The sequence below is a fragment of the Bufo gargarizans genome, chromosome 8, assembly GCF_014858855.1.
Source record: "Bufo gargarizans isolate SCDJY-AF-19 chromosome 8, ASM1485885v1, whole genome shotgun sequence".
NCBI classification, from domain to species: domain Eukaryota; kingdom Metazoa; phylum Chordata; class Amphibia; order Anura; family Bufonidae; genus Bufo; species Bufo gargarizans.
Window position 1 is genome coordinate 65,121,751 of NC_058087.1, and position 25,715 is coordinate 65,147,465.

The 25,715-nt window shown below is 44.3% G+C and overlaps 1 protein-coding gene across 2 annotated transcripts in view; it reads left to right on the top strand.

Annotated features, from left to right (window-relative positions):
• The window catches only part of ERBB4 (erb-b2 receptor tyrosine kinase 4), a 1,102,749-nt gene that overhangs the window by 850,580 nt on the left and 226,454 nt on the right, over positions 1-25,715 (top strand). For both annotated transcript variants that reach the window (XM_044302570.1, XM_044302571.1), the window contains exon 16: positions 20,335-20,379. In XM_044302570.1, the coding sequence (XP_044158505.1) occupies positions 20,335-20,379 (45 nt within the window). The remainder of the gene's footprint in view (positions 1-20,334; positions 20,380-25,715) is intronic.

A 25,715-nucleotide genomic window follows, 5' to 3' on the forward strand; every position in this document is an offset into this window, starting at 1 on the left:
CTACTGCCGCTCCGGTTGTTGCGCCAGAGTCTACCCCGACACCCGTTGCTGCGCCTGCGGTGTTTCGGGGTATGACCGGTTCTGCCCCCCTTCCACAGCGCTTTGGGGGAGAGCCAACTCAGTGCCGAGGTTTCCTTAACCAGGTGGGCATTTACTTCGAGTTGCTGCCACATGCCTTTCCTACTGAGAGATCAAAGGTGGGCTTCTTGATCTCGCTGCTCTCGGACAAGGCCTTGGCCTGGGCCAGCCCTTTATGGGAGAACAACAATCCGGTGGTTGCCGAGTTTTCCGGTTTTGTTGCTTCTCTTCGGAAGGTATTCGATGTGCCGGCTCGTGCTGCCTCTGCTGCGAAGCTCCTTATGTCCATCAGACAGGGTTCACGATCCGTAGCTGAATACGCCATTGAGTTTCGTACCCTGGCAGCAGAGGTGGGCTGGAATAATGAGGCTCTGGTCGCTGCTTTCTCTCATGGTCTCTCGGATGCCTTGAAGGATGAGGTTGCAGCTAAGGACCTACCAGTGGAGCTCGAGTCTCTTATTTCTTTCCTGATTTTGATTGACACCAGACTCAGGGAGAGACCTTCCTTTAAGGAGAGCCTGCGGAGGCCTTCTAACAGATTGGCGCCTACGTTTGCTGTCCCACCCGTGCCTCCCTCTCCTCCCACGCCTCCTGGGGATGACTTGTCTGGGGGTGAACCCATGCAGCTGGGGTTTGCTCGCCTGTCCGAGGGGGAGAGGGTACTCCGGAGACGCGAGGGCCGATGCATGTACTGTGGTCTCGGTGGGCATTTTCGGTTGGCATGCCCGAACCGTCCGGGAAACGCTCGCACCTGAGATCCTGTCGGGGGCAGATCTTGGGTGGAGTCTCCTCGTCCCCGGTTTCCCGTGTTGACAAACCACTGATTACTGTTGTCCTCTCCTGGGTCGGGGGCTCGGTGACGACCCAGGCGTTGGTGGACTCTGGTGCTGGTGGTTTGTTCATTGATAGTGTGTTCGCTGCCGCCAATTCCATTCCTCTGCAGCCTCGAGGTTCCCCACTGGCTCTTGAGGCGATAGACGGCAGACCCCTTCTGCCGCCACACGTGACTCATGAGACCCTTCCAGTGGGGATGGCCATTGGTGCCGTTCACAGAGAGTCGGTCTGTCTCCAGGTTATTTCGTCTCCACACTACTCGGTGGTCTTGGGGTACCCCTGGCTCCAGAAGCATAATCCGACTTTCGATTGGAAATCGGCCGAGATCCTCTCGTGGTCACCGCAGTGTGGGGCTAGTTGCATCCATGGGCCTGTCAAGTTGCTGTGTACTTCCTCGGACTCTCTGTTGCCTCCTGAATACGAGGAGTACCGGGATGTATTCGATAAGGTGCGTGCGGTTGCCCTACCTCCGCACCGCCCATACGATTGTGCCATAGAGTTACAATCTGGTCCTCCTCGTGGCAAAGTCTATCCACTGTCGGTAGCGGAGAATGAGGCCATGGAGGAGTACGTAAGGGAGGCGCGTTCACGCGGACACATTCGCAAATCCTCGTCCCCGGCAGGGGCTGGATTTTTCTTTGTGAAAAAGAAGGGCGGTGAATTGAGGCCTTGCATCGATTACAGGGGTCTCAATCGCATCACGATCAAGAACGCTTACCCGATACCCTTGATTTCCGAGCTGTTCGATCGCCTCAAAGGGGCCACGGTCTTTACCAAACTCGACCTGAGGGCGGCATATAACCTGGTAAGGATCAAGGCGGGCGATGAGTGGAAGACCGCGTTTAACACCAGGACTGGTCATTATGAATCCTTGGTTATGCCCTTTGGGTTGTGCAATGTGCCCGCAGTCTTCCAGGAATTCATCAACGATGTTTTCCGTGACCTGTTGCAGCAGTGTGTGGTGGTCTATTTGGATGACATCTTGGTATATTCTGAATCCATGGAGGCCCACATTCTGGATGTCAGACGAGTGTTGCAACGGTTACGAGAGAACAAGCTGTTCGGTAAGCTTGAGAAATGTGAATTTCACCGATCCCAGGTAACCTTCTTAGGTTACATAATTTCCGCTGAGGGGTTCTCCATGGATCCTGAGAAGGTTTCGGCTGTCTTACAGTGGCCCCAGCCCAGTGGTCTTCGTGCCCTGCAGCGCTTTTTGGGCTTCGCCAATTATTATCGGAAGTTCATCAGGGACTTTTCCATGCTAGCCAAGCCTCTCACGGATCTGACCAGGAAGGGCAGTAATCCCCAGGTCTGGCCGCTCGAGGCCATCCGAGCTTTTGAGGCTCTAAAGTCCGCCTTTGTGTCGGCTCCGATTCTGTCGCATCCCAACCCTGGGTTGCCGTTTGTCCTCGAGGTGGACGCGTCTGAGACGGGAGTAGGCGCCCTCCTGTCTCAGCGTAGAACACCAGAGGGTCCTCTGCTTCCTTGTGGGTTTTACTCCCGGAAACTGTCTTCCGCGGAGTGCAACTATCAGATTGGTGACAGGGAGTTATTGGCCATCGTGCAGGCCCTTAAAGAATGGAGGCACTTGCTTGAGGGCTCGGTGGTTCCGGTTCTCATCCTGACGGACCACAAGAATCTGACCTACCTCTCTGAGGCCAAGAGATTGACACCACGTCAGGCCAGATGGGCTCTGTTCTTGTCACGTTTTAATTACGTGGTCTCCTACCTACCCGGTTCCAAGAACATCAGAGCGGATGCCTTATCACGGCAGTACTCCGAGCTGTCCGGGGAGGAGTCGATTCCGACTTCGGTCATACCTCCGAATCAGATCCTGGCCGCCATTCGCACCAGCCTGACCTCTCCCCTGGGTGAGCAGATTTTGGCGGCTCAATCTGGTGCTCCCTCTGGGAGACCCAACGGCAGGTGTTTTGTGCCTGAGGAGTTGCGCACTCGGTTGTTGCGAACCTACCATAACTCCAAGGCCGCGGGGCATCCTGGAAAGAATCAGCTGTCCTGGGCTGTTTCACGTCTGTTCTGGTGGCCTTCTCTACGTTCCGACATCGCCGCATATGTAGCGGCAGGCTCCGTTTGTGCCCAGAGTAAGTCCCCTCGGCACCTTCCGTTGGGCCTTTTGCAACCCATAGCCACCGGGGAGCGTCCATGTTCACACCTGGGGATGGATTTCATTGTGGACCTCCCTGCATCCCGAGGCCATACGGTCATTCTCATGATAGTGGATCGGTTTTCCAAAATGTGCCACTGTGTTCCTCTCAAGAAGTTACCCTCTGCACAAGAGTTGGCCTCGATTTTTGCCAGGGAGGTCTTCCGGTTGCACGGTTTGCCCAAGGAGATTGTGTCGGATCGGGGGAGTCAGTTTGTGTCCAGGTTCTGGCGCGCCTTTTGCTCCCAGTTGGGGATTCATCTCTCTTTCTCCTCGGCCTACCACCCTCAGTCCAATGGGGCCGCAGAACGATCCAATCAGGCCTTGGAGCAATTCCTTCGTTGCTATGTCTCCGATCACCAAGACAATTGGGTTGACCTCCTGCCTTGGGCTGAGTTTGCCAGGAACACGGCGGTGAACTCTTCCTCTGGGACGTCTCCCTTCATGGCCAATTATGGGTTCCAACCTGCCGTGTTACCGGAGGTATTCTCTCCCCAGGATATTCCGACTGTGGAGGATCACCTTTCCGTCCTACGTGCTTCTTGGGTACAGATCCAGAGGTCCCTTGAGGTCTCTGCGCAGCGCCAGAGACTCCAGGCTGATCGCAGACGAGCGCCCGCTCCTTCCTACCAGGTCGGAGACCGCGTATGGTTGTCCACCCGCAACCTCAACCTTCGAGTGCCCACTCCCAAGCTGGCGCCTCGCTTTGTTGGTCCCTTCCGAGTGCTTCGCAGGGTAAACCCGGTAGCCTATGCCCTTGCGCTTCCTCCTGGCATGCGGATCTCCAACGTGTTTCATGTCTCCCTGTTGAAGCCACTGGTGTGTAATCGTTTCACTTCCTCGATTCCTCGGCCTCGTCCGGTCCAAGTGGGCAATCGTGAGGAGTATGAGGTGAGCAATATCCTGGACTCACGCCTGGTCCGCGGCCGGGTGCAGTTTTTGGTCCATTGGCGTGGTTATGGTCCAGAGGAGCGTTCCTGGGTTCCCTCCGCAGATGTCCATGCTCCTGCCTTGCTCCGAGCCTTCCACGCACGCTTCCCTCAGAAACCGTTCCTTACTCCGCGGAGGAGGGGCCCTTGAGGGGGAGGTACTGTCATGGTCTTACCTCCTTGCTGTTCTCCTTCGTTTGACATGTGCTGGCGGCCATCTTGGTTTCTGGGTTTCTTGTAGCCTCCCACCCTGCGGCTCCTCCTTCCCACTGGGAGGAGCTGGATGCCCAGCTCATATATATAGGAGGTCTGTGGCTTCAGTTCCTTGCTTGGTCCTCCTGTGCTCACATGCTTCTAAGACTGCTGCTGCTTCTGGTTCCTGATCCTGGCTTCGTCTGACTACCCTGCTGATTCCTGATCCTGGCTTCGTCTGACTACCCTGCTGGTTCCTGATCCTGGCTTCGTCTGACTACCCTGCTGGTTCCTGATCCAGGCTTCATCTGACTACCCTTCTGGTTCCTGATCTCTGGTTTCGCAAGACCCTGCTTCGGTTTCGCCATCCGTTTGGACTTTTGCCTTACAGCTTTATTTTCAATAAAGCCTTCTTATTTCCACTCATCTCTTGTTGTACGTCTGGTTCATGGTTCCTTGACACTCACACTGAGGGATTCCCTCACTGTGCAGCGATCTTCTGCATAGAAATAGAGACTAGATTTAAATACACTGACTCGATTATCACTCTCGAGCACACGCAGAGTTCGCCCGAACTCCGCTATGTGCCAAGCCAAGCAATGCTCGAGCCGAAATGGTGTTCGGCCAAGTACGCTCACTCAACACTAGTGGTAACGAATCACATTTTTTACCTAAAATGGCTGCTGCACATGTGAGGATGTGGAGAAAGGAACTCTGGGAACGCGGGGTCACCCATAATGCCATGCAATGCCATGCATGCAGCCAGTGAACAGTCAGCCAGCCCTGTGATGTCACAGCCCTGCAGGCGCTAGGGACAGTGCTAGGAAAGACTTCATTGTGCTAAAAAAAAAAGTTTTACAAGTTCAGGGAAAGATTATTCAAGGTGTAGGAAAAGGATAGGGAGGAATCATCCACAGCATTTATGTAGAACAGGGTTCAGTAGGGGAGGTTACAGTCTGGGTAATAGGAACAATCCTATTACACCTTACTGCACTGACTGTGGATCCAAATTGCCATTATACAGCTCTGTAATTCCAGCAAACTGTTCTTATTATTGGGGTGCAAGTGCTGTTTGATACAGCCATTAACAGGGTTTATTACAAGGAAATATTTATATGTCTTATTTGCCCTTGTGCGGTGCAGTTATATGTTCTAAAGCAATTTTTGGCTTGTATTAGTGGGAAAAGTGTGGTGAAGTGCGAAAATTACAGCCCTTTTTGGAGTGTATTAGTGGCACCAATTTTTTTTTGCCATTCAGCGGTGCAGTTATATGTTCTAAAGCCCTTTTGTCGTGTATTAGTGGCAAAATAAAAATATTTGCCATTCAGCGGTGCAGTTACAGTATATGTTCCAAAGCCCATTTGTGGAGTGTATAAGTGGAAAAAAGATAAATATATTTGCCATTCAGCAGTGCAGTTATATATTCTAAAGGCTTTTATGGAGTATATAAGTGGAAAAAAGAAAATATATTAGCCGTTCAGCAGTGCTGTTATATATTCGAATGCCTTTTGTGTCTTGTATAAGTGGAAAAAAATAAGGGCCTATTTGCCGTTCAACGGTGCAGCTATATGTTCTAAAGCCCTTTTATGGAGTGTATAAGTGGAAAAAAGAAAAAAATATTTAACATTCAGCGGTGCAGTTATATATTCTAAAGCCTTTTGTGGAGTGTATAAGTGGATAAAAGAAAACTATATTTGCCGTTCAGCGGTGCAGTTATATATTCTGATGCCTTTTGTGTCGTGTATAAGTGGAAAAAAATAAGGGCCTATTTGCCGTTCAGCGGTGCAGTTGTACGTTCTAAAGCTTTTTGTGGAGTGTATAAGTAGAAAAAAGAAAAAAATATTTACCGCTTAGCAGTACAGTTATATGCTCTAAAGCCCATTTGTGGAGTGTATAAGAGAAAAAAAGAAAAATGTATTAGCTGTTCAGCAGTGCAGCTATATGTTCTAAAGCCCTTTTATGGAGTGTATAAGTGGAAAAAAGAAAAATATATTTGCAGTTCAGCGGAGCAGTTATATGTTCTAAAGCCTTTTGTGCTCTGTATAAGTGGAAATAATAAGGGCCTATTTGCCGTTCAGCAGTGCAGTTATATGTTCTAAAGCCCTTTTATGGAAAGTATAAGTGGAAAAAAGAAAAATATATTTTCCATTCAGCGGTGCAGTTATATGTTCTAAAGCCATTAGTGTCATGTATAAGTGGAAACAAATAAGGTCCTACTTGCCTTTCAGCGGTGAAGTTATATGTTCTAAAGCCCTTTTGTGGAGTGTATAAGTGGAAAATATATATATATATATATATACACACTCACCTAAAGAATTATTAGGAACACCTGTTCTATTTCTCATTAATGCGATTATCTAGTCAACCAATCACATGGCAGTTGCTTCAATGCATGTAGGGTTGTGGTCCTGGTCAAGACAATCTCCTGAACTCCAAACTGAATGTCAGAAAGGTGATTTAAGCAATTTTGAGCGTGGCATGGTTGTTGGTGCCAGACGGGCCGGTCTGAGTATTTGACAATCTGCTCAGTTACTGGATTTTCACGCACAACCATTTCTAGGGTTTACAAAGAATGGTGTGAAAAGGGAAAAACACCCAGTATGCGGCAGTCCTGTGGGCGAAAATGCCTTGTTGATGCTAGAGGTCAGAGGAGAATGGGCCGACTGATTCAAGCTGATAGAAGAGCAACGTTGACTGAAATAACCACTCATTACAACCGAGGTATACAGCAAAGCATTTGTGAAGCCACAACACGCACAACCTTGAGGCGGATGGGCTACAACAGCAGAAGACCCCACTGGGTACCACTCATCTCCACTACAAATAGGAAAAAGAGGCTACAATTTGCATGAGCTCACCAAAATTGGACTGTTGAAGACTGGAAAAATGTTGCCTGGTCTGATGAGTCTCGATTTCTGTTGAGACATTCAAATGGTAGAGTCCGAATTTGGCGTGAACAGAATGAGAACATGTATCCATCATGCCTTGTTACCACTGTGCAGGCTGGTGGTGGTGGTGTAATGGTGTGGGGGATGTTTTCTGGGCACACTTTAGGCCCCTTAGTGCCAATTTGCCATAGTTTAAATGCCACGGCTACCTGAGCATTGTTTCTGACCATGTCCATCCCTTCATGACCACCATGTACCCATCCTCTGATGGCTACTTCCAGCAGGATAATGCACCATGTCACAAAGCTCGAATAATTTCAAATTTGTTTCTTGAACATGACAATGAGTTCACTGTACTAAAATGGCCCCCACTGTCACCAGATCTCAACCCAATAGAGCAACTTTGGGATGTGGTGGAACGGGAGCTTCGTGCCCTGGATTTGTGGCCGTGGATAGCAGAGTTTTCCCTGGAAAAGCTGTCCTGGCCGGCCAGTAGTGTGACATCAGAGCGGGTGTTTAGTGCGGCGGGGGCTAAAGTTACCCCAAGAAGAACTCACCTGTCCACCCAAAATGTGGAGAGACTGACCTTTGTCAAGATGATTCAGGTGTGGATAAGCTAGGATTTCCACCCTCCAATGTCTGATGCATCAGACTAGATCATCCATGGTGCCACACCAACACTTTGACAAAAGAGACCAGTTTCTTCTGGCTACCTGCCTCAGCTACTATTATGATGCTGCCACACATCTGATTCCAATTGCTCCTTCTTTCACCCACCATCTTCAGCTGGTACTCGTATTGCCACCCACCTAACCACTCTGTCACCTTGCCACTCTGTGGTCCCTTGATTCTGCTGTCACCTCCACACTATGTCACCTTGCTACTCTGTGGTCTCCTGTTGCTGCTGTCTCCTCCCCACTCTGTCACTGGGTAACTCTGTGATCTCCTGATGCTGCTGTCACCTCCACACTATGTCACCTTGCCACTCTGTGGTCTCCTGATTCTGCTGTCAACTCCACACTATGTCACCTTGCCTCTCTGTGGTCTGCTGATGCTGCTGCCACCTCCACACTATGTCACCTTTCCACTCTGTGATCTCCTGATGCTGCTGTCACCTCCAAACTATGTCACCTTGCCACTCTGTGGTCTCCTGATTCTGCTGTCACCTCCACACTATGTCACCTTGGCACTCTGTGGTCTCCTGATGCTGCTGTCACCTCCACACTATGTCCCCTTGCCACTCTGTGGCCTCCTGATGCTATTGCCACCTCCACACTCTGTCACCAGGTCACTCTGTGGCCTCCTGATGCTGCTGCCACCTCCACACTATGTCACCTTGCCACTCTGTGGTTTCCTGATTCTGCTGTCACCTTGACACTATATCACCTTTCCACTCTGTGGTCTCCTGATGCTGCTGCCACCCCAACACTATGTCACCTTGCCACTCTGTGATCTCCTGATGCTGGTGCCACCTCCCCACTCTGTCACCGGGTCACTCTGTGGTCTCCTGATGCTGCTGCCACCTCACCTGATGCTGCTGTAACCTCCACACTATGTCAACTTAACACTCTGTAATCTTATGATTCTGCTGTCACCTCCACACTATGTCACCTTGCCCCACTGTGGTCTCCTGATTATGCTGTCACCTCCACACAATGTCAACTTGACACTATGTGGTCTTCTGATTCTGCTGTCAACTCCACACTATGTCACCTTGGCACTCTGTGGTCTCCTGATGCTGCTGTCACCTCCACACTATGTCCCCTTGCCACTCTGTGGCCTCCTGATGCTATTGCCACCTCCACACTCTGTCACCAGGTCACTCTGTGGCCTCCTGATGCTTCTGCCACCTCCACACTATGTCACCTTGCCAGTCTGTGGTTTCCTGATTCTGCTGTCACCTTGACACTATATCACCTTTCCACTCTGTGGTCTCCTGATGCTGCTGCCACCCCCACACTATGTCACCTTGCCACTCTGTGATCTCCTGATGCTGGTGCCACCTCCCCACTCTGTCACCGGGTCACTCTGTGGTCTCCTGATGCTGCTGCCACCTCACCTGATGCTGCTGTAACCTCCACACTATGTCAACTTAACACTCTGTAATCTTATGATTCTGCTGTCACCTCCACACTATGTCACCTTGCCCCACTGTGGTCTCCTGATTATGCTGTCACCTCCACACAATGTCAACTTGACACTATGTGGTCTTCTGATTCTGCTGTCAACTCCACACTATGTCACCTTGCCACTCTGTAGTCTCCTGATGCTACTGCCACTTCCCCCACTCTATCACCGGGTCACTCTGTGGTCTCCTGATGCTGCTGCTACCTCTCCTGATGCTGCTGTCACCTCCACACTATGTCACCTTGCCAGTCTGTGGTCTCCTGATACTGCTGCCATCTCCACACTATGTCACCTTGCCACTCTGTGGTCTCTTGATGCTGCTGCTGCCACCTCCACACTGTCATTGTGCCACTCTGTGGCCTCCTTTTTATGCTGCTGCCACCACCTCCACGCTCTGTGCCGCTCTGTGGCCTCCTCATGCTGCCGCCACCATCACACTATGTCATTGTGCCACTCTAGGGGCCTCCTGATGCTGCTGTCACCTCCACACTGTCATTGTTCCACTCTGTGGCCTCCTCCTGATGCTGCCGCCACCTCCAGACTTTGTCATTGGGCCAAATGATATGCACAACGGATGCTGTCTGTGTAGCAGCTGTAAGGCCTGTATGGTCCCTTCAGAATTGGCTTGTGATTTGGTAGCCAAAAGCAGGTGTGGGTACAAAACACAGAAGACAAGCAAATATTTGATTCACGTGTCATCTTGTTTTGGATCCACTCCAATTTTTTTTGGCATTAGCAATACTGATGGATTACTGACCAAATGCTGACTGAGTGAAGGCAGATGCTCCACTGACAGGATCCTTTTTTTGGGGGTGCTTGTCCTGACGGATCAGAGGAAGGGCAAAATAATCAGTGAGGTCAACACAAACCTACTGCTGACACCACTCTGTCGGGGGGCTCTACTTGTATAAGCATTTAATAAAACAGGTTCTGTAGACATCTATGTGGAATCAGCTAGGGACAGTGTAAAAGTAGTGCACTTCTTCTTGGCGCTAACATTGACCTGTAAGGCTGAGTTTATACTTGAGTTATTTGGTCAGTTTTGGCCCCCGTAACTGCCCAAATAAGTGAAGCGTGCAGTGATTCTAAGAGCGACGCCTGTCATCTGCATGTCATACTGACTCACAGTATTATTTCACTAGCACAGCAGACTCCCTATGCGTTTTACTGCAAGGTACAGTGTTCTACAGCACTATAAAGGCTCTCTGCAGCCAGGAAATAGATGTTTTTTAACGCAATTCGCCACAAATATATTCGTATCGAACCGAATTTTTCCGAAAAATTCGGCGAACCGGCCAAATAGATTTTTTATTTTTATTTGTTCATCTCTAAATGGGATAGTATCCGTTTGCTAAATATTCTACCCACCCTTCACTCACCCCTATATACCTAACTTAATAAACCTAAAGGCATATCTTCATTAAATTCATAGTTGTAACCCCATCTCAAGCGCAACCCTCCCCCCGTCAGATTTTCACATTACATACATCATGCAGTAAGTCAGGAACAGATACAGAAAGGGGCAGAGCACTTTACATATGAAATTCCCTCAATTAATCTAGGTCAATAAGTCACTGTCTACCCCCTGTAGATGGCGATTGACCAAGCAATCTGACGACTCTTCTGGCGTTTGAAAGAAACGAGTAGTCCCATCCACCTGGAATCGCAGCCTCCTCAGGTAAAGCATTGCATATTGTAGGCCGAGTTCCCTCAATTTGGGCCGAACTTGAGCAAATTGTCTCCTCTTTTTCTGTACCTCAGTAGTGAAGTCAGGATAAAATGATATCTTAGTGTTCTCATAGGAAACAGTTCCCTAATTACTGGCTACCACAAGGATGTTGTCGTGGTCCCTGTAGTTTATGATCTTCATTAGAAATGGTCTCTGCGGCAAACCGGGCAGCAGGGGCCTAGTCGGGATTCTCTGTGCCGTTCAATTACGAAGCATTGAGAGAGCTGCAACGGCGACAGCACCCACTTTATCAGGTTCTCAGAAAAGTCTTCAGGCTCTGTGCCCTCTGCTCTCTCTGGGAGGCCAAGAATGCGGATATTATTGCACCTATTTCGATTTTTGGCATCTTCTGCTCTAGCTTGAAGGATTTTTACTTGTTGAAGAAGCAAATTTGTCAACTCTGAGGTGCCATGCACTGTGTTTTCCACCTCTCCAACCCTACGTTCCACCTCTGTGGTACGATTTCTCATTTTCTCAATATCATGCCGCAAAAAATTAACATCACTTTGTAGGTTATCTATCTTTGCCGGTAAGGCAGCCTGGCAACCCTCTATGGCTGACATAATTTTATCTGCTTGAGGCATATCATCAAGTTGAGCTGCAGAACTGTCTTCCTCTTAAGTCTGGCTCATGTTGTCTATTAAGAGTCTGCCTGAAGTACTGTATGAGAGGGGGCTGAAGCAGTTTTTCGCCCCATATACAGCTGCTTTTATTTCTATATGTGATTATATTCAGTGCAGGCTGCAGCTTAGAAAGATATTCTTGCAGCAGAAGACAAATAACAGGGTGCTATTCATATATAGCGTGCACATCCCGGCTCTTTCCCCCAGCAGCAGCTCCTCACAGCCACAAGGCTCAGCACACAGAACCCCCTGGGAATGTGAACTTGGAATCAGCCCAATGGCTGACTTGCAGAATCCATGCTATAAATATTTAGAGGGCTATACAATAGCTTTCTGCACTCCAGTTCTCTATACAGAGGAGGCACATCTTCCCCTACACCAGCCTTTGCGGTCTCACCGACAAGATGACCACCATCATTCCAGACCACGAGACAAGCGGCACAACAGCTTCAGAAGGTAGGTCCTCTGCTCCCTCCAGTGCCTGGGATGTAGTTCCGTGCTCTCTATTAAGAGTATATGGCAGTCAGGCACTGGAGGGATACACCAAATGGAAAAGGATTTAGGAAAACTAGAGGAATGGTCAAAAATCTGGCAACTAAAATGTAATGTTGATAAGTGCAAGATAATTCACCTGGGACGTAAAAACCCAAGAGCAGAATATAAAATCAGTGATACAGTCCTAACCTCAGTATCTGAAGAAAGGGATTTAGTGGTCATTATTTCAGAAGACTTAAAGGTAGGCAGACAATGTCATAGAGCAGCAGGAAATGCTAGCAGAATGCTTGGGTGTATAGGGAGAGGCATTGCCAGTAGAAAGAGGGAGGTGCTCATGCCGCTCTACAGAGCACAAGTGAGACCTTATTTGGAGTATTGTGCTCAGTACTGGAGACCATATCTCCAGAAGGATATTGATACTTTGGAGAGAGTTCAGAGAAGAGATACTAAACTGGTACATGGATTGCAGGATAAAACTTACCAGGAAAGATTAAAGGACCTTAACATGTATAGCTTAGAAGAAAGACGAGACAGAGGGGATATGATAGAAACTTTTAAATGCATAAAGGGGATCAACAAGGTAAAAGAGGAGAGAACATTTAAAAGAAGAAAAACTGCTACAAAAGGACATAGTTTTAAATTAGAGGGGAAAAGGTTTAAAAGTAATATCAGGAAGTATTACTTTACTGAGAGAGTAGTGGATGCATGGAATAGCCTCCCTGCAGAAGTGGTAGCTGCAAATACAGTGAAGGAGTTTAAGCATGCATGGGATAGGCATAAGGCCATCCTTCATATAAGATAGGGCCAAGGCTATTCATAGTATTCAGTATATTGGGCAGACTAGATGGCCCAAATGGTTCTTATCTGCCAACACATTCTATGTTTCTTACCCCCTCTACAGCGCAAGTCAATGCCGCTCGTCACTCCTTGCTCTGTCGGGAGATGGCGTGCACAACGTCTCTCAGGAGCGGCGTGGTAAGCAGTCTCCCCTCTCTCTGATCTTGCCGCCAGTCAGCCAGTAATGTTGAGAGGGTCTCCACTAGGTATATATGGCAGGTTGGAGGACAAAGGGAGATGGGGAAAGCACAATATGAGCAGGATATTCAGAGAGCCTTCTGTAGTGCGTCCTCACGCCATGTCTGCCAGGCCACGCCCCTATTCAGTATACATTTAAAGTACAGGAACATGAGTCATAACAGGTTGACACATTTCAACATCAAGTTTTAGTAATAACCTACTTTCGAAACACATCAACCTGTTATGGCTCGTATTCCTGTACTTTCAATGTATACCGAATAAAACTTGGATTTTAACAGCGGATGACAGGATTTTGTTTCCTATCTCTAGAACCTATCTCTATTCATTTCTATGGGACTGACAAAAATAGCCAAACCCTGTTTTCAGCAGTGCCATAGAAATGAATTGAGTATGGCTGCGCATCCACGGTCTGCACTTCTTCACTTTGTGGGACCCGCATTTATCAGACATTGGTGGCATATTCTAGCGATTTGTCACCAATGCTTAAGGCTGACTCCTTAAGGCACTAAATAAATCTCATCCATACACAAATCACCTCATCCATAAAAATCTGAGAAATCTATTCAGAAATTCATAGTGTAAATATGTAGGAAAATCCTCAAAATCTGTGTGTATAAATAGTTCAGATTTTGACACAAATTTTTCATCAGCAATTTACGTCCAATTTTGAAGTATCCTAAATGGGCTTATTTTTCATTTTACTTTTTCATAATAAAGGCCTCGAAAATATAATCTTGGACATGTTTTGCTGCTGCCATATCTGGAAATAGAAACCTCTTGTTATATATAGAGAAGTTTCTCCATTAGCGTAGAACTTGTCCTGAGATGGGGATATTTCTGAGGCACTGTCAACAAGAGAATACAATAAAGGACACAAAAAGATCGCCAAGACAGGTATATGGCAGTAGATGTTGTGAGGTGAGTCTATGCAAACACAGCACTCTCCCTACTTGTCAATTAAAGTTCAGCTGGTTCTGAATTGCAAACACATATCTTAGGGTCATTAACCCAACTGAGATGTCTCTCTACTGCTTGTCACAATATTGTGTGCTGCAAGAATCCGTGCAGAGAGGAATATTAGCTCAACCTAAAGTAAGCCACATTATCTGTACATAGCTGTACTATGAATGTAAAAAAATAACATAGTTGATTTTTTTTTTTTAAAAGCATCTGAAGACAACCAATTGAAATGCATCACCATCTCTGCATTAGACTGAATTTCATATGCTATTATTCATAATATTCCCTAGGTTTCACATTATCCACTTGTTGCCATCATATAGAGCGTTCATTAAACAGAAATTTTAATAAGTTGTCCAAAGTTTGGATAAATGCTGCAGCTTTGAGGATAATTTAAATAAATCTACATTTATCATATGGACCTTACAACATTTATAAATTATGTATAATGGATATATAAAGTATTTTAGCCAAAATGAAAATAGTCTATTTAGTAACATGAACTAAAGTGGTACTTTAGCGCAAAGAAAAAACTTTTCCTGAGCTGTAGCTAATAAAAATTAGAAGAAAAAAAAAACAGAACTTGTACCTATCTCTTCCATCCCCCCCATTGCCGCCCTTCCGACAGTGGCTTCCACAGCGCTCTTCACTTTCTGCTCCTGTCCAGACTTTTCTTTTTTGTGGATTTTTCCCCAAATCATAGACATATTAGACAGCCAACATTTTTTATGGACAAATTGGAAAACCATAATGAATGATATAAATACATGTCTATAGCTCAGTATACTGATAACAACACATTTACTGTGAGTTGTAAAATGGTGATAATTATCGCTAAAATAATCTAGTCAAGTACCACCACGGACTGTCCAGAAACTTTAGGACGGTTGGCAACCGTACTCCTGTCTCACCAGAGCAGGAAATGGCTGCGATTGCCACTCAGCCAATCGCTGACTGAGACGGGTCATTGCTGCAGCCAGTGATTGGTTGAGCGGCATTCACAGCCATTTCCTGCTGTGTCGACATTTCAGCAGGAAGTGGAAAGCAGCGGCAACCCCGGCATCATCTGAATGGGGAAAGGGGGTAAAAGACAAGGTTCAGTTCAGGGAAAAGGTTTTTCTTACATTAAAATACCTTGTTAACTTGTATTTGAAATCTAGCTCCTCTGAATTTCTACTATTGAAGATTAACATATTATATTTGATTATTAATATTATTATTAAGAATTGTTTGACTCAAATAATGTTCCTCCAGCTTCAGTGTCATAGATTGATTTGATTCCATCCATCAAGTAGTACTACTGTACGGGGCCTTGCTGCCTTATTTTGTCAAATTTGAGGACCAACTGGCTATCTCTGGAACTCCCATAGAAATGAATAGAGCTGCATACGCATGCCCGACCAGCTGCTCCATTCATTTCAGGGGGTCTCTTTGTGGTACAGGTTCCTTGTTCTTGTGATCAGTGGGGGTCCCAACAGTAGGATCCCCACCACTAGTGTTGAGCAAATCGAAGTATCTGAAGTGAACTACGATCCGAATTTCAGGAAAATTTTGATTTGTTACCAAACCAAATTTCCTCGTACATTGTGGTAACAAATCATTTTTCCTAAAATGTTCGCTGAAAGTAAAAAAAATTATACTCACCTATTCCACTCCTATCTTGATTGAAGAAAACCTACCAAAGGACCTGCATAGAACATGATGGCCTCACCACATCACTGATGAAGTCACCGTTCACACCCAGCGTGATCAGATGGTCATCACGCTCATCATCGCAAGTCTTTTGGCAGGTTTACTTCCATCAAGACTGAAGCGGATGGCGTCTCAGCTGTCAAGTGGATGAGGTGAGTATAATTATTTTTTCAACCCCTGAATAACCCCTGAGCAACTGAATGTGAGTCACAAATGCTGTGATCATGGCTCACGTTGGCAACTGAGGGGTTAACTGATGGATGGTGGTGCGATCACCATTCCTCATCATTGCGCCCACTCCATACAATGGAAAGCAATTCATGATGAAGTAATTTGTCACAAACCGAATCTCGGCAAAGCTGGCAAATCACATTTTTAAATTCTTTACCCACCAATATAATAGATAATTTACATAAGTGGAATACCCCTTTAACTCAATCTGATCTTTTATTTTGATGGGAGAACCATGTATCATATATATATATATATATATATATATATATACTGTGCTTATCTGAATGCATATTTTAATGGGAAAGTCAGGGCTAATGATGTCACATAGCTTTTCAGATGGACCATTTTCCAGTTTGTGTGCTTTCCGATTATAGAACAGGCAGCATCCAGACTAAACAATGGGCCATTAAAGTCAGTGGGTGAATTCATATGCACCATCCAGCTCTGATTTTACTGCAAGACTCATTCACTCAAGTAAATGGGTCTGCAATAAAAAATAACTTTACAAGGATGCAATCCATGTGCACAAGGACGCAATCCTTCTATGTATCTTTCCAGCTAGCTGATTCTTGCAGACAGCGAGGTAGATGTGAATTAATGGCAGTAATTGTAATAGAAAGTGAGAAATGTTACATGCTATCGTTCACTGCTAAAGGGTTAATATTATGGTTCACTAGTAAGGTTGTTAACATGTTTACTGTGATGCTAACCATGATCTACGCACTCTGTATTCGAAAGAGTTATGTACCTAGGAAGGAAATAGTTAAATGACATTTATTAGTGTTAGTTGTTGGGTAGTAGGCTGGCCCCACCCCCAGGTTAATGAGTCTTCTGGTAAGCAAACCAGAGTGAAGACCTTTTGTGTGTGTGCTATTGCCAAGTAGGCCTGAACAGAAACCTGCATGCAGTTGAAGCAGATAAGTAAGAACCAGTAAGAACCAATGTCTAAGGTAAAGAAGCATTGAATTATTCCAGATGGTTGAGGACCATGAGAGACAGTTCCTGGACAGAGACAGTATAAGTAATGTATGCCTATGGCTGTAGATTTTACTGCACGTGGATTGAATTATATTGCTTCTGGCGCCAGCCACACTATTAAGATGGATTGGCTAGCTGATTTAGGACTGCGCCCCACAGTTGGACATTGCAGAGAACTATTGAGAGCGACTAAACACCTTTGGTGATTTGGAAAGATTACTTGTATCTATACAAAGAGACTCAGGATGGACTACCATCATAGCCATCCTCTATACACAGCCCACTGAGTTTCATTACTTGGTTTCCAGAGTAGCAATAAGTCAAGGGTACAAAAGAGTGTGCATTGTCTCTCTAGTAATTATCACTGATGTTCCCACATTCAATGTGTAAGAAAAAAAGTTAAAGAACAACTTCAACAGAAACATAAAGTCCAATGCAACGCCACTTCAAATTACTGAATTAGAAAGTTAACTAACAAATATGAAATTATTCAGTAACCTATATCTCTACAAAATAGGCCCATCCTAATGTTTCTGAATGGCACGGTATGAATGGCAATGCCAGATGTCTGCAAGAGCATGAAGGTCTAGAAGTCAGTGACCACCTTCCTGGATATGAGTTAAAGTAAAAAAAAAAAAAAAACTGATACACTGTGTTAAGAGTGCTGCAGGGGCTTTGAGGGTGAGATGAATGACCCAAAGGTTTTAAAAACACCAAATATAGATTCTTGTACTAGACATATCGTACCACAGTTTTTCACAAACTGTTTCTTTAAGAGCGTGGCTAAACATTTCTTACTTTTCCTGAGCAACTTTGAAAGTAAAAAAGGTATTTGTTTGGATGATGCACTACACCAACATTTTTTTCTTTGAACACTTTTTAAGTATGAGGCTTTTTTTGTATTACTCCTTTATATCTTTGCTGCGCCTAACTATTTGTGTCTTTTGGAACTCTTTCTTTGTAGCCAAGGAACACAGATATTTGCCAAGGAACACTGGAGATTTAGTTCTCTTGCCTATGAGAACTGAGTGCTGAACAAATTAATGCTCACAAAATCTTCTGAGAATCACATTGGTGGCATATTTGTATTATTTGCATATAAAGAGGAACACTGCTGGAATAATTGTGTATAATTAGTATCTCTGGTACCTCCACACAGGGGGACAGGGGCTCTTGGAGAGAACCCCTTTAACTTTGGATCTCCTAAATGAGCCTACACTTTAAGATGTCCTAGCTTTAAACATGCCTGTTGTTCCTTGAGTACCTATTTTTTGTCAACTCACTACATTGCATATAAAAAGCCACTTTGATTAATTCCTTTATGCTCAAGATGGTTAACTTGTTAATCCTAACTTTTATGAGGTAGAAGCTTTCTTAAAATAGAGGAAATGGAGGATAAATGAAAATCACTATTAGAATGCCCGCATCAACACGAGTCATCAAGCAAGTGAATTGAAATATGAAGACACATTAGAGGGGTTCTGAAGCAGTGCAGTCCTAAGCTTTCCTTAAGCCATCTAAATGTTTCTCTCCAGTTCTATGTCACAAGGAAGACGGAAACATAGTTTTATGGAAATGCTTCATTAATGTCAATGTTTCTAATGAGTTGAGAAGTGTAATCCAGGTGTTTGTCTATTCAAGATCTGTAGGACCCATAAGACTATCGAGTTGTTAGTCTTTTAGAAATTCCAATCCTTTCTTTAAAGCCTTTTTACTTTTCTGTTGTGTGCACTGGTCTACATCAGCCTATCCGGCAGTTGCCAATTCCAATTTCAAGCTCTGGGGGTTTATACAGAAATGGAACAGAAAATAATTGTGCGTTGGCCATTTAACTGCCATTCGAATGGAGATAAGCTGTGATCAGCACTGTTTTTTGTGGGTAGTAATCATGGGCTCAGTGTTGTGTGCGCCAGAAAACCAGAGAGGGGCAGAAAAACAAGACCTTGGCACTGGGAGGTCTCCTGCAGGCACAGGTGAAGCTTACTTGGTACTGCTAATGCTAGTTTGTAGGGGAGGTGCCACCTTTGTGCCCTGCTCTCTTTGTTTACTGCTGTTTGAGAACCAATCATTGTAATCATTTTTGTCACTGGTGACAGCTGAGACAAAGGACTTTAAGGTTAACCCTTTCTGTGAATTTGGAGTCCGACTCGTATCATGAAAGATTATTGTGCATGACAAGCTCTGTTTGAAATGCTGAAAATAATAGTGTTATGTTCTGGGCTTGTTTGCAGCTGGTTCTCTTTTTTTCTTTTCTTCCTTGTAATAGGATTGTAATCATTAGTTTGTGTTTTTTTCTTCTTTGAACTTCTGTTTTCAGAATCCTGAAGTTTATATGGACATATCAGAAAAACATTCAGATAAATTGAGACAGTGGCATACAAATTACGTAATGGGTAACCTAGCTTGTGTATCTTGCACCACTGACACCATCTAATACTTTCACACTGGAAAGGTTACTTTATTTTGCTTTAGTTCTAAATATGGTAGCATTAATTGATGCTGTAATTTTGGAGCAAATGGAAGCCATTTGCTTTCTCTAAATGAAAACTTGGAGAAAAAAAACCTTGCAAAACCATAGCAAAATGTTAAATAGCAAAAATATGTAGCTTTTGAGCTCAGCCTTGCAGGTATTGGCTGCTTGTGTCACAAACGTACCTGTCCGGGTTCCAGCGGTGAGATCTCCAGCTTCAGCGCGACTGCGTCAGCAGAGACATGCTGCTAAACCATGCCCCCTGGTGACGCAACAGAGCTTTTAACAACAGGATTTCTCCCCACAGTGGGTGTGTGCTGGAGGATACAAGCGAGGGGCAGATTGCTCAGCTGCTCTATTCCTGTGTACTATTGTTCTGACTAATGGAGTGCTGAGCAATGACCTATTAGGTTCTGATCCTGGGACTCAGTGCTTTATTTAAACCCCTTCTTGGCCTTATACCCATACTAGTGATAGTCATTGACTCCCTAGTTGTGCTTCTGGTTCTGTGTGCATTTGTATTGCTTCTATATTTGACCTTAGCTTTCCTTTGACCACTCTCTGTCTCATGTTTTGGTGCTATGTTTCTTGTCTGGTTCTGACTTCGGCTTGGCTATTTGACTACCCCCTGTCTTGCGACTTGGTACTGTATTGTCCGCTTGGCTCTTCTGTACGACTCCGTCTCTGTGTTGTCTGTCTCTGTGTTTATGTCTTGCACTTTAGCATAGTAGGGAACATCGACCAGTTGCGGACTTGCTGCTTAGGTTTTTCACTGAAAGTAGCAGGGAAAGCGGGCGGGGTTCCAGTTAGATTTCTGTTAAAATCTTAGTTGATTTTCTTGCTTCCAAATCCTTTTTTGCATTTCTACTATTGAATTAGTTTTTTCCTCTTCTTCCTTTACAGATGTAGAGGACCACGCATCAAAGACTGCATAGGAATCATAGACAGGTACCTGCTATGTCTGACTGTATTGTTTGTACTTTATTAAATATATGGTATACATGACAAATCAATTCATCTCATCAGCAAGGTCTCTTTACCTGTGGGGAGGCTGTCACCCTGCCGCTAGATTGCTTAATGCCCGGCTCTGACAATTTCCTGCCTGAACCGCTGCTCTGATTAGCAGAGTAAGGGTACAGGCTCTGCTTTGGAGAAACGTCTGCACAGATGCTTCCCTGAAGCCAAAGCAGATCCTGTGCCATTCCTCTGCTTGAAGCAGAAGTGCAGGCAGAAAATTGTCAGGGCTAGGCTAGTGGCAGGTGGACATCTTTCTCACGGATGAAGAAGTCCTGCTGATGAGACAAATTGATTTGTTAGAATTGATTCACTTATCTCTATTCTATCTATCATGCTTTCCAAATTGCCAAAAGAAGTTGCAAATAAGGCCCTAAGATAGAGGGTTAGTGTGTGGTTGGTGGGCATCCAAACACCAGAATGTCCTGAATGCGCAATGGCTCTGCTTGAACCCTTCACTGTTTTTCCAGATAAGATAGAATATTTTCATGTGGTTGTCTCTGATATTACAGCTCAGCCTGAACCCAGCCCAATTTACTTCCAGAAACAAGCACAGCTTCATGATGCATAGCCGATGCATAGCCGCATTGCTCCATGCAAATTATTGTACTGGTGGTCATTCAGTGGTGGTCCTAGAAGTCAGATGCTTGCCAATGACAGACACATTGGTGTCCTATCATCAACATACATCATTAATAGAAATGAATCCTTTAATTGTATGTGTGAGCTTTTTTCTTTCTTTTGAGTTCATACTCATACTAATCAATATGACATAAGTGGGTCATAAGTTTTATCGTGCATCTTGATAGATACCATCTACCTTACCCATAAACAGACTTACCACTCCTATCTGCTTCAGATAAAGGTCTTGGCCAAAGCAATTATGGATGAGAATACATTCCACTAGTTGGAAAATTAAATATTTTAACTTCTATTTCTAAGCAACCCAAATAGTTTAATTGCTCTTTTTGCACCAAAAGGCATTAAAAACTTCGGTTAATCAGGATTGCTCACTTTCCTACTAAAATGGGTCAAATTGTGGCTGCACATGTATACCAGAAAAGGAGGTTATAATTAGTCTTCCCTAGCAAAGTGATGCACACACAATGAATTAGGCTCCTCATTACCCAGACCTCATTTAACTCACTAAGCTTTAATTAACTGAGAGTCTTCCTCATCCCCCACTGTGAGCAGTATACTTTCACTGCCGCGTAAACATCAGCTGAAATTATGGATCCCTTAGAAGACATTCTGGTTAAATGAGCGAGTTTCCTTTATCACATGTTTATTGGACCCCAAAGACACAACACATTAACACAATATAGTCTGTTCAATATCCTCCTATTCTCCACATAGGGATTCCCTGCTTGGCCCCTTGATACATTATTTTACATGTAGCAGTTTATTCTTATATAGATTATTGCATCCACTTGCCCCTCTATAGTTCATTTATTCAACCTGTAGCATTCCCAGTGCTGTTAGGCTATAAATTCCAGCAAGCTGCTCCAGGCAGCAGTTGGTAAAAAATAAAATCTCATAATGAACATCAGCACTTACTAAGGCAGCTGCTTCTTCTCTTTGACATTGGAGACATTCTACGCATAGTGTAGTACTAAGTACTCTGTAGAATATGGTCACTTTAGGGTCAATGTCCTTCATACTGTGGTCCAAATAGGTTTGGACCACAGTATGAAGGACATTGACCCTAAAGTGACCATATTCTACAGAATACTTAGTACAAGCAGTACAAAGCTATTCAGCTTGTGACTTTCTTCAGCTCCTGGTGGACACTGGAAAGATAGGAGTAGTAGTTTTGCAATACTACGGGTCGCAGTTTGGTAAAACCTAAAGATGAGTGAATCTAAAATTTGGAAATTCGACCTGAATTTTTAATGAATTCTGATTCTAACAAACCTGAATTTTGTGTGATTCGATTCAGGTGAATCAAAATGAAAGTGAGAGAGAGGGAAAGGATTTGGGACACTTGATTCAAGTTGAATTTATTTGGACACAGATTAGCGATGAGTGAATCTCTTGAAATTTGTTTTGTATCCGATTCGGCAAATTTTTCAAATAATTTGATTCAAACCCTTATTAATTCTAAACCAATCAAATATGCTCCAATTGCCCCAAAAAATTGTATATGAAATTCTTTGTTCTCCTAGGACTCTTAAAGGATTTTTTTTTTTCAAGAGAAAATTTTTTTGAAAAATAAATGCAAATTAGCACATCTAATACTTACCTAATTTGAATAACTTTCCCAGAAACCCAAAGGTATGCTAATTAGCTTTCCATTATGAAAAAGAGCTGATTGAACAGTTCGAGAAAATCGTGTTATTAAAAATTACTCTCTCTCCCTCCCTCTCCAATTTGTCCAAAACAAATCTTAAGATATTTTGGCTCATAATAATCCACATTTTTGGGGACATTCGAGATGAATTCCAAATCAGCAGAATAGATTTGCTCATCTCTAGCCCAGATCAAATCAAATGCCGATTCAGCCTAATTGAACTCAAATCGAATTTAGAAGGGGTTGTGCAGTGTGATGACACTCCGTGTGTGAGCGTGATCCTCCATTCTGGACTCGCAGGAGCGTACTGCATTATCATGATTTATTTACTTTGATTTTAATGCTGTTTCCATACATGACCTTACTGCTACAGGATCATATTGACAGCTTTGTGTCCCTATGATCCTGTAGAAGTAAGGATAATCAGAGGCACATAGCATTAAAAATCATAAAAATGCTGTATGCTCCTGCAAATCCAGAACGTAGGATCACGCTCACACACGAAGCATGATACTCGCAATGGACTTGCTCATGTGAAACAGCCATAAGGTCGCTTTCACGCAGTCAGTGTTTGTTCAGTGTTTCATCAATGATTTCCATCAGTGAATATGAGCTGAAACCAGGAATGGAGGCTACACAGAGATAAGGTGTAATATAAAAATTTGCACCTCTTCTGAGTTTTTTACCCGCACCTGGTTTCGCCTCACAAGCACTTATGGAAATCACTTATCAAACGCAAAAGTCCCTTTTTCAGAAGAATTTTTCCGGCTATCAGAAAGGTGAACCTAACCTATCTAACCCTATCTACAACAAGCAGTAGAGTTATGCCATAACTGCTGTGGTAGGGCAGCCTAAAGGGGGCCACCCTAATGAGAAGTGACTGTAGAAGGTGTGGGTGGGTGGGTGAAATCAGCTGAATCAGCGTTAGCCTGGGCCCACAGGTGCCTGTAAATAGCCTACTAATCAGCCAGCCTGGCCCACAGGTGCGTATAATTAGCCTTGTAATCAGCCTCCCCTCCCACAAATGCAGAACTACATTGCTTAATACAGGTTGGCAGGAATTTAAACATATTCAAGGCTTAAAGGGGTTGTGTCACTTCAGCAAGTGGGATTTATCATGCAAAGTTAATACAAGGCACTTCCTAATGTATTGTTATTGTCCATATTTCCTCCTTTTCTGGCAGGATTCTTTATTCCATTATATTATACACTGCGGGTATCCAGTAGCTAGTATTAGTCGGTGCCTTGAATAAACTTTCTCTGCATGATAAAAACCATTTGTCCATACACCTTCTGTACTGTTGCTAATGTTCAGCTTTTTCAATAAACTCCTCATGTACATGCACGCTCAGTTCAACCAAGTGTGCAGGTGTTTTCAATTTAAAAGGCAAATAAGCTGCAGTTAGACACCTCTAGAGGTGACTTATCTCCCTTCAGCGCAAAAGGTCAATGTGTTGAAATTCAACATGCCTGATCTTTTCTTCCCCCTGACATATGCTGAACGAACATCAGCAGAGCACTTCATGCCAATAAGATGGTCAGCCGATCGTGCCATAATCATTCATGCCACCTTTAGACCAAAAGTGATTATGCCTTATGCACATGGCTGTGGGTTGCGGTCGACAAAAAGCAAATCCGCAAAACAAGGATCCCTACCGAGTGCATGCCACCATTTATTTTCAAATTTCTGTTGAAATGTCCTATCTTTGTCTACAAAATGGACAAGAATAGGATGTGTTCTATGGCTTTGACAGTGTCCTGTCCGCATCTTTTGCGGCCCCAATGAAAAAATGTGGATCCGATGCGGACCAAACATGTGGTGGTGTGCATGAGCCCTATTACAGGGTCCTCAGTAGCAGCCTATTTTTCCACCTCCATGGGTGTGTGCATCCACAATCTGAAGCTATTGACCGTCATTAGTAGCCTTCGTATCCAATCGGACTGTTTCATTTGTCTTTGAGAAGACAATTTTTTACTAAAAGGCCAAAATACTGTGGTTACTTCTTTTTTTAGACACTTCTATTAGAAATAAAAATTATAAATGATTGTATATTCTTACATGTTATGTTAGAGATACATATTGAGACTACATATTGGGATGGTATTAGGAATACCGTCCTTGTTGTTCCAATTAAATACTATAGTCATCCCTACTAATGATGGTCTTATATTTCATTCAAAACTACAACCCATAAAAACAGCAATATACCTCGGTTAAGCGAATTAACACATTTCGAACTGTAGTGACTAAAAGGTTAATACCTGCTCATTTGTGCCTAATTTCTGCACACATTTGCCACCTGTTCTAGGGAGATAAATGTACTTTGTGCCTTTTCAACAAATTGTTGTTCTAAATTTGCGCTCTGGTAATTATCAGAAATTACTGCATTAAGAGGAATTTCGACAGTGGCTGCAGCTTCCAGGCTCAGCAAATCACCCCATCTTGCTAAATGGCTTCCCTTTGATGAGATTGTTGCTATGATGCAAAGCGTATTCCAAATTGCCAGCTTTATGTCTAGCATGTTTGTGTATTGCTGTTTATGAACTGTTCACCTTTGAACTGTATGATCGCCTAAAGGGTCTCCTCATTAGACTGAGATATGCTTCATAAGTTCACCGCACAAAGAGAACATCCAATAGAGGCATCCTGGACCACTGGATATGGTCTTTGAAGTTCTGCTGGTACACAATGCAATATAAAAGTTTTATGCATGAGGTGTTTTTTTCCTATTTTAATCTTTTATTATATTGCTCTGAAACTTGAGGTCATTTTACATGGATTTTTATGTTTGGAATATCTAAACTAGATGTACTGAACACAGTTAGAGTGGTTATGCCATGATAGATGTCAAAAAAGAAAATCAGCCATCATATAGTACACCTAACAAAGCTGGAGTCATGTTCCATACATGTATCCAGAGATCTCCCCCTTCATTACGCCAATTGCGCTGCTAGATTCTCTTCAGAATCAGTTCAGGGT